The sequence below is a fragment of the Numida meleagris genome, chromosome 9 (assembly GCF_002078875.1).
Source record: "Numida meleagris isolate 19003 breed g44 Domestic line chromosome 9, NumMel1.0, whole genome shotgun sequence".
In the NCBI taxonomy this organism is placed as follows: Eukaryota; Metazoa; Chordata; class Aves; order Galliformes; family Numididae; genus Numida; species Numida meleagris.
In genome coordinates this window covers 10379175-10388665 of record NC_034417.1, presented here as the reverse complement: position 1 = coordinate 10388665, position 9491 = coordinate 10379175, and the positions used below count along the sequence as shown (strand labels likewise).

At 42.1% G+C, this 9491-nt stretch overlaps 1 protein-coding gene across 1 annotated transcript in view; it reads right to left on the bottom strand.

Moving 5' to 3' along the window:
• TRPM7 (transient receptor potential cation channel subfamily M member 7) overlaps positions 6191-9491 on the bottom strand; it is a 56074-nt gene continuing 52773 nt past the window's right edge. Inside the window, exons 38-40 of the mRNA XM_021407061.1 lie at positions 8964-9015; positions 8766-8872; positions 6191-7712 (exon numbers count right to left, since the gene is read on the bottom strand). Coding sequence (XP_021262736.1) covers positions 7582-7712; positions 8766-8872; positions 8964-9015 — 290 coding nt within the window. The 3' untranslated portion in view covers positions 6191-7581. The remainder of the gene's footprint in view (positions 7713-8765; positions 8873-8963; positions 9016-9491) is intronic.

The window sequence follows — 9491 nt, the reverse complement described above, 5'->3', positions numbered from 1 at the left end:
TGTTTGGGTTTGTTTTCATTCTCTGCTAGTTTTGTAGTGGTCAGGACTCTACGTCACGACAGCCTGAGTCGTACTCGCACAGTTAAAGCTCTTCAGCTGAAGAGTCTGCTATTTCGTGTAGAGCTACTTGGTTCAGAAACTGAGTTGAGTCCTGTGCGTTGTCCTGGTCTGGACAACGTTCCTTTTCCTTCTCTGATTAGACTGGCATTCAAAAATCTTAAATCCTACAGTCTGAACTTCTATCTGTCTACGTGCGCGCGTAACCAACAGAGAAACTGGAACCTTCAGGTAAGCACGTCCACGTGCTCAGCAGTTCTGCTCTTTTGAGGGGTCTGTGAAGTTTGTCATGAAAAACAAACGCTGGAGCTCAGGCAGAGGGAGCAGATGTGTGCTCCTTAGCACACCTGGAAGCTGTAACTCCACACTGCTCTCTAGAAATTATTTCCTGGAAGACCACAGCAGATGCTCAGGTAATAGGAGTGCTCTAATTTAATGATGGAACAGAACGTGGCTAACGCCCCATGAATTCTAATGGCAGTCCTCCATACTCACTGCTGGTTTTTCATGGCTTGTGGCTACTCGTGTGCACAGGGAAGGCCTGCCAGGTGTCCAGCAGGTGAACTGCTCTGTCCAGCTGCACGGAGGAGTCTGGGATCCTGGTGATGTGCGACTCATCAAAGCTGTAGGAGCTGTTGGTGACCAAGTCCTTGCAGAATGCTGCGTAGCGGCCACCATCAGAAACCCAGAGTGGTTCTGTAGCAAACAACACAGTCTGTTAAAACTCCCCTTACAGGCAAAGCTAAGATTTGGCAATTGTTTTTTGTTCGCACTTGGAAGAGGTGAGAGAAGATTCTAGCCTCCTTTGGGGCTACAGAGGAATATTAATTCTCACAAGTGCTTTAAAACAGAGCAAAGAAACACTTCATAGATTACTATTGTGCTTATCTATTTTGCCATATTAAATGTGAAACCCAGCTGCTAGCCCCTGGTACAGGTCACTATAAGCAGAGAGTGACAGAAGAAGAACCCACTTGATCCTTATTTGTGGGCAGGATCCACCCAGGATCAGTTTGTGCTGAAAAGGCTGAGCAGGCTGCACGCAGGAGCATGCGCTTCTCAGAACTGGGATGGGGCAAGAGAGGAGGGTGGAGAGGTGCTAACTGACTTCTCTCTGGTTGGTTACACACTGTGACTATCTCCAGCTGGAGAAGAAACTTACATGGGTTCTGCTGCTGTGCATTTCTCTCAGTGGATGCATGATAGGCTCAGTTTAGCTTGACAGCAATATAATTCTGAAATCAGCTACGTAGAGAGAGCTTTGTGTGTGTGTAAACGTGTTACTGGTAGAGGGTTAGTCAAGCAAAGAGGGACCATTTCTCTCATGCGCTCTAACTACAATTAAAAGAAACCAAACACCCTTTTGTCATTAGGGTGCGCACCACTTCCTGATGAAAAATGTGTTCAGGTACCGATGTGTTCAGGAAACACTTTGGTTACCAGATGCAGTTGTAGTCTGAACCAAAATAAGGGGACGCTGGGAGGGGCAGGGAGGTGCTGGTTGTTTTGTTGGGGTTTCTGTTTGTATGTTTGCGTGCTTTTCAGACTGCTGGATGTTAAGTGCCTGGATCAGAGACGGCTCCGACCAAGTCCAAACTAACCCAGGCTTTATCCGTTACACAGCACAGGGTGTTCCCTGCAGAAGCAGGGAAGGCAAAGCTCACCACTACAGCACACAAGCTGTACTCTGAGTCCTTGCAGAAAAGTGGGTAACTGTATAGAGAGAGATCCAGACTGCTGAGTGGATAGCAGATGTCAGTGAAGAGTTTCCTTTTGTAGTTGCTTTGCCCTTCAAACCTGAAATAAAATCTTGAACTATTTTAAATAACGTTCAACTTCTTTTACGGTGTTTTCTTAAACTAGCTTTGGTGGGGGGGGAATGCCTGTTGGCTACCCTGGGTTTTGAAATAGATCAGTGTTAATGTTGAGTCACTACCCTCCACTGACAGGAACACGCTATGCCTGCAAACAACGTCCAGCAGGAAAAGCAAAGATCTTGCTGCCGGATCCTTCAATCTACTGGAGATGGACACAGGAATTAAAAGCAGACAGAAGTCAAACCTCTGCGTCATTGTCACCGTCCCTTAAATGCTTTGGACTGTGTTGTCAGCTCTTCTTTCTTGCCAGGCTCCATCCCTCTTTCCTGTGTAACTTTTAGTATACACCGTACTTCTAAACTTCTACAATGTGGCCAAACTCTATAGCTGAGGACCAAAAGGTGGTTTGAGCATGGCAGGGAAAGCAAATGCTGAACAGGAAATGAAATGCTAGTTTATGCAACAGTTCTGTGAAGCCCAGCTACCCCAGAGTAATTGTTCTTTTCATTTTTTCAATATGTGAGCAGTTGACAATATCCCTCATATCTCATAAATCCCAGGAAACAGCCCTGGCTTACCCCACGTCGTTATTTCTCACTTAACGAGGAGCAATCTACCTCTGGTGCCTTGGCTATGCTGGCCCTGACTGCGGCGTCTTGCTTTGTTCCACAGCAGGAGCAGTGGGATCGGCTGTTCCAAGTCCGTGCATCTTGCTGAAAGAAGCATGGGACACAGTCCTAGCCAAGGAAAAACAAGTTGGACCAGCCAGGAAGGTTTGCCATCATTTACAGCTCTCTTCTGCACAGTTGGTTTTACTCATCAAACCGTGACAAAGCAATGCTGACGTTATGAATGTATTTGAAACAAAGCAGCCAGCACTGGCTTCCTTCCCCACTACCTCCAGCTACAGAAATGCTGTGGTAATAGAAAGGAGCCCTCACAGCTGGTGTTGGACAATCTTAACATCCACCATCCCGTGACACCTCAAGAGAGTCGCTCCCGTGACCTTGCCAGCCTTCCTAGCCCACAAAGCACTTCAGAAACCGAAACTCCACTCATCTTAGCACCAGAACCCATTGAAGGGAATAATAATTAAGGCCCAGGGAACCAAAGTAACAAAAATCCTGCATCTTTTTAATAACATGTATCAACATAAGCCACAAACAGAAAGCAGAAGTTTGGGAATGCATGAGAAGTCGTACCTGCATGGAGCACACGCTTTCAGAAGGGATGGGCAGGGAAAGAACGGCGAGGCTCTCATTTCAGACGTGTAATATTGTAACTGAGCCATCCCTCGAAGAGCTGCGATAACTGATCTTAACACTGACACACTCGGGCCCTCTGCTTTCTTCTACACCAGTTAACATCTCCTTTTGCTTGACTATATAAAAGTAAGAAATAAGTAACCAGCTGTTTCCAAAGTTACTTCAGCATTTTAAGGTCATAAGGGAAGCAAACGTTTAATTTAACCAAACGTAGGTGGCTTCACCTACAAAAGGCGCTGAGAACGAGTGAGGTCTGTATCATGCTAGGAGCACTGAAAACTTCTCCATGCACTCAGCAGCTCTTGGAAGCATTTACAGGCAGTAGCACTGCTGTACCTGCACCGTTCTGTGCTGCACATCTGAAAAGGGAACGTCCGAAGTTTCAGCCTCAGAAAACAATCACTGCCATTTGTCTCAACTCAAAGCTTCCCGCTAGAAAGAGTTTTTCAGCTGCTGCCCAAACGACCCTTTGCCCTGGTCCTTCTCTTCCTACTCTGCAACACCCTTCAGCAGTTGTTGTGGTTTTGCTTCCACTCCTGCTACTACTAATAGGATCACCTGTATCTTACGCTTAGCACAAACTCAGCAGTATAGCAGCAAGGCACAAACACAGAAATCATCAAAGAATCGCAGAATGGTTCGGGTTGGAAGGGACCTTTAAGATCATGCGGTTCCAAGCCCCAGCTGTAGGCAGGGACACCTCCCTCCAGACCAGGCTGCTCCCAGCCCCACGCAGCCTGGCCTTGAACGCCTCCAGGGAGGGGGCACCCACGGCCTCTCTGGGCAGCCTGTGCCAGTGTCTCACCACCCTCACAGTGAAGAATTTCTTCCTAACATCTTCCTAATATCCAGTCCAACACGGAAAAGCATTGTCTGGATTTTTTTTTTTTTTTTTGTATTAGCAGTAGTTATGGTAGTAGTGCAATTACACATACAGACATATATTTACACTTCTACACGGTTCAGTAATAACGAGATACATTTCATGCTTAGTAATGAAAGAGCAATTAGCCCTATATCCCTGCATAGCTTGCTTACCTTTCCTGCCTGTTTCATCAGGAGTCCCCATGTCAGGAACTTGCTCCTTGATTCTCTTGGCAAGCTGCCATTACCGTACCAATATTCTCATCCCCTGCTCTAAAAAAGCAAACACACAAAACCAAGTTACAACCTCCAAAAGCTCAGCATGAGTGCATGCAAGCACAGTATTTTATAGGGTAATTTGATGCACTTCAGTTCTGCTCCACCATGGTTGATATGAAGGAATTTTGTCTTAATGACAGGGGTGAGCACTGTTTGGAGCAAGAGAAACAGACGCAGTGCTGTACAACAAGCTGAGAACAACAGATAGAAGGAAGGAAACAAGTAAGTGATTCCTCTGATGTGATTCTGAGGCCTGGGAACAATGACGCTGCAGACTATTCAGCTTTTTCAGCTTCTACGAATTGTTGTATATTACTTGTGTGTTACAGAGGGAAAATGATCAAGAAGAGCAGGAAAGTACCTTGAAAAGCAAGTACCATGGTCATACACAGGCTGAGGACAACACTGAAAAAGAAAACTGCTTCTGGGAAACAACGCAAGGTAAACGCAATGGCTGTCATGCAGGCAGGACAGAATTTGTACTGAAAACCACACATCACTGAAATCCTGGAATACGTTCTTCCTGTGCTTATTCCTACTATTTGTGGAATGCAAATCGAGACCTTGAATGTGCTATTTATTTATTTTTAGCATTAATACGTGATACAGGAACCCACATCTGTGCTACCTACTGCAAGCTTAGGGGCTTAGAGTTAACTTCCCATTACTTTCAGTATGCAAGTACATCATAATCAGTTTAATTCAATGAGTTTTTCTTCTAATGAAAATATCCCAAGGATTGTGGTAGGGAATCAAAGGTATCTAACAAGGAAAAGAACGTAGCTTACCAATTTCCATTCACAGGAGACATTCTTTAAATAGCATAACCTAAATACCCCTTCAGTAGGAAAGTCACTGAAACATCTCAAATTTTCACTATATATAATTGGAGAAGGTTTGAATTAGTATTCCTGTAAAAAGCTATTTACAAAAACACAGCAAACAACACATGCTGATCTTTCGGGTTTAGGTAGTTAACAGAGGCTCTGATGTTCAGTGCTACTTGTTTTTATCTCCTCTTCAGTATTCTACAAGAAATACAAAAACTGAAAGATCCCAACTCTTTTTTATTCACAGAGGATAATGGAAATGCGTGCCAAGATCGGTAAGATTTAAAGACATCCGATGTCCTCAGCCAGATCTGCATGTCCCTACAGCTCACTTTTGGAAAACATGACACAAATAGGACAAGATATTTTCCTGAGGGGTAGGATACCTCTTCAAACCAACTCTTCTCTGCAGCATCTTTCCAATGCCTTCCTTGAAAGATACTTACGATTGTTTTCTGTCAATGTGAAAGAGAAGATTGTATGTGAAAGCTGCCATTGTGTTCTCCTCACTTCACATATAGGTTTCTCGTGTAATTCTAGCTGGAATCTCAATGAGTAAGCTAGTACTCACGGGAGGAAGATGTACAAAAATACGTCCAGTTAACCACTGATAACCACTCCAAGTCACACGTAGGTTCCCTGGCCCCATTTGAACCTTTTGGTCTCCTCTAGAAATCCTTCCCAGTTTTAAGAGCTAGCCTCACTAATGCGTAGCATGCTGTTTTTATCTTGGCTAACAAATTGGCAATACAAAGGTGTAATTCAAGGCCGCTGTGAATAGATGCCTATCACCTCACAACAATCGGAGGGGATGCAAGCAACCACCCAATGAGCTCCGAATTTTAAACAAACACTGTAAAAAACTAAGATATTTTATGTCATTTACTCATTAATCCTATTACATATGTTTATCCACTACAGTTTTCACATTTTTCCCCTACTTTCTGGTGACAGCCAGAGCTGAGATACCTCAAAGACGAGCAGCTGCTGCGTCCCAGCACGGCTAATACTACATTTCCATGTAAAGAGCTACCAGATTCACACACATAACCTTTCAGACTAAGACAGACAGCAGAAGTCTGTAAACAAGAATAAATTTATTTTAGATTCTTTGAAGATTTAATGATATACAAAATGTATACAGTATCATATCCTTATAACATTTTACCTTTCCCCGTCAAACATAAAACACCATTTAAACAGCTATTGTGTTCGTGCCTTAAGTCTGTATCTATAAGATACACTACCGAATAAAAAAATTTATAGAGCTATATACTGCCCTTTTAATTAAAAATTACAAATTAGTACCTATGTAACAAAAAAATCGCAGCATGAAACTTCAGTTGGACAACAGGTTTTTCTGGCTGAATGCTCAACAATATTTGGGACAGTTAAATTATATTTTATTTGCATGAAGGTGCATTGCAATCTCCCGTACTTTACATAATGCTAATCCAACCCTAGTCTCTCTTAAATAAGTACCACAAATAACATAACATTAAGGATGTTTTCTACACAATTTTAAATACATTTAAAAGTTATGTGTACATTCGGTTTCGATACACTAGTTTGATGAGATCTTTGGAAGGCAAAACTTCTGAAGCAGTCACTACGTACAACAAGAAGCACTTCCAACTTGTGTTCCCACAAGGCAACTTATTTGGACCAGTACGTACTATTTCTTCTATTAAATATGATTATACCAGTCTATCATGGCTTTGTTTGTTACTATTCGATGGTGATGTGATAAAACTGAAATGTATAAAACAAGAAATCTCATTATGCACAATTAGGGCTCTATTCCACAAAAAATAAACGGCTTTACAGTTACGAAGCTGAATCCTGATCCAGGAGACTCTCTCTCTATTGGAACAGATCAAGTTCCCACCTTCAACCTCAGCCTACTGGCGTCACGTACACGCCCTCGTTTGGCTCTGCCCTCTCCAAAAGGCCAGATTACAAGTCATCTGATGAGAAAAAGATAGCGGAACACTTCCCAACACGCTCCAAGAATATTCTGGCATCACAGAGGTAGGTGCTTTCTCCAATCTTTTTCCGACTGACAGTAAGATAGCTGCCAAACAGACGAATGCTTTACCTTAAAACATCAGCTACCAAAATCCTTTTGGTTGAAGGCATATTGCACACCACAGGACTACGGAGAGAAAATCCTCCACTAAACCAAAACAAAATAAAAAATAAACCTTCTGCTAAAAAGCCCCTTTTAAAAACATACCATAAATACTCATCGTAATTCAACCTCTAAAATGACCAGCTGCCAATCTGTTCTCTGTAGACGGTTATCACAAGTTGTTAGGTCCTTAGACTACAGACCAGCCAAAATTTCACTTATAACACAGTAATCCTTGTTTTGATGCATTTTTCTTTTAATTGTGGTGAAGGAAAGATAAGTGACAACTTTGTGACATTCCATGACGTTTGGATGAAGCCACTGATTTGATCACATCATTAGAGCATCAAACGAAGAGAATTAGCTGAATCTGATTCTTTGGTGCAGCTTCCAGGCTGAATTGTTAGTTCAGGGGAATCATCCTGAGGAAATATAATCTTGTCAGGTGTGTAATCATTCCTCTTCAGATCTATACAAACAAAATGAAGTCACATTGGTTACTATTTATTTGTAAAGCGGAATCAATGAAGCATATAAGTCTTTCAAATAACTGGATAGACATATGCACCTGTAAGTAAGAATTCCTCAATATGCAGTCAGCACTAAAAACGGATGTTTTTTATCACGCATGCAATTGGAAGTCCAAAGCTCTGCTTTAAAATGTAACGGGAACTTACTTATACTATTTACAGATATTATATAGCAAGTATCAGGTCGACTTTTAAGGGAAAATGGATCCTTCTGTTATCTGTTTCGAGTTTACCAGGAGTTATAACTCAAATAATGTCGAGAGGAGGGCCACAAAAATGATCCAAGGGATGAAACGCCTCCCCTATGAGGACAGGCTGAGAGCTGGGGCTGTGCTGCCTGGAGAAGAGAAGGCTCCGGGGAGACCTGAGAGCGGCCTATCAGTATCTAAAGGGGCTGTAAGAAAGAATGGAACAGACTCTTTAGCAGCGTCTGCTGTGATAGGACAAGGGGAAATGGTTTCAAGCTAAAGGAGGGGAGATGTAGATTGGATATAAGAAAGAAGTTGTTACAATAAAAGGATGGTGTAGCACTGGCACAGGTTGCCCAGAGAGGTGGTAGATGCCCCATCCTTGGAGACACTCAAGGTCAGGCTGGACCAGGATCTGAGCACCTGATCTAGCTGCAGATGTCCCTGTTCAGTGCAGGGAGTTGGACTAGGTGACATTTAAAAGTCCCTCTCAACTCAAATGGTTTTATGACTCTATGAAAAATTTTTAAATGACCTTTTTTATTGTACCTTCTGAATTCTACATCAGTCTAGCCTACCTGCCTCAAATATTGTGCATACAAATGCAGGATACGTGCACACTGTTAAATCCTTATTTTCAGATTATTTTTTCTTAAAATGGAACATCTTTTTAAAAGTAAAAATACAAAATTGATGCTTATTACTTAATCTACTTTCACGGCGTGACACAACTGTTCAATTATACATCATACAACATACCATGGTACACGAGTGTCTCAGAAAAAATACAGCAGCCACTCTTACCAGGAAGTTTGAGTTTCCTGCAGCAGGAATTACAGTGATGCTTCGCTCTGAAGTTTTTTATCGCATCCTCTCCCAGATTGGCTGGACCAAACACCATATCATACGACCTTAGAAATAAAGGGCATATAAACATAGGTTCACTGTGTTCTCTGGAAAAAAATGTATAATATTTTTCTTTAAACTTTTCTTCAATCTTACCTTTTTTCTCCAGCTTTTATCACAGACGGATCTGTCAAATTTTCACCAACGCCTTCAGACAGCAGAGGAAGAAACAGTTAAATCTTATACATTACATAAGCGCATTAACATTGAACAGCCTTGGCACTGTCAGCTATGACTTCTCAGCTTTCCCAAGAACGAAGGCAGAAGGAATCAAGTGGCACAGGATACTCTTCATTCTTACATGAGTTGCTCCTAAGTAGTTTGTACCTCTCAGATTTCCTTCACCTATTTTTACGTCTGCAATTCTTAACCAATTTTCACCTGAGAGAAATTTCTTACATAGAATTTCTCACAGACAATATCTGACACACGGTTTAGCATAAACACAGCTTGCTATATTACTACTACTCAAATGAGTCTATAAACACATTATTTTTACGGTGCTTATCATTAGGAAAACTTGTATGCATTTATATTCTCTTTAGTGCTGTAACATTCAGTGCCACGCTCAAGCAGCTCACCACCAGTTCAGATTAACAAGACCAAGAAATGCTAAATACTGTT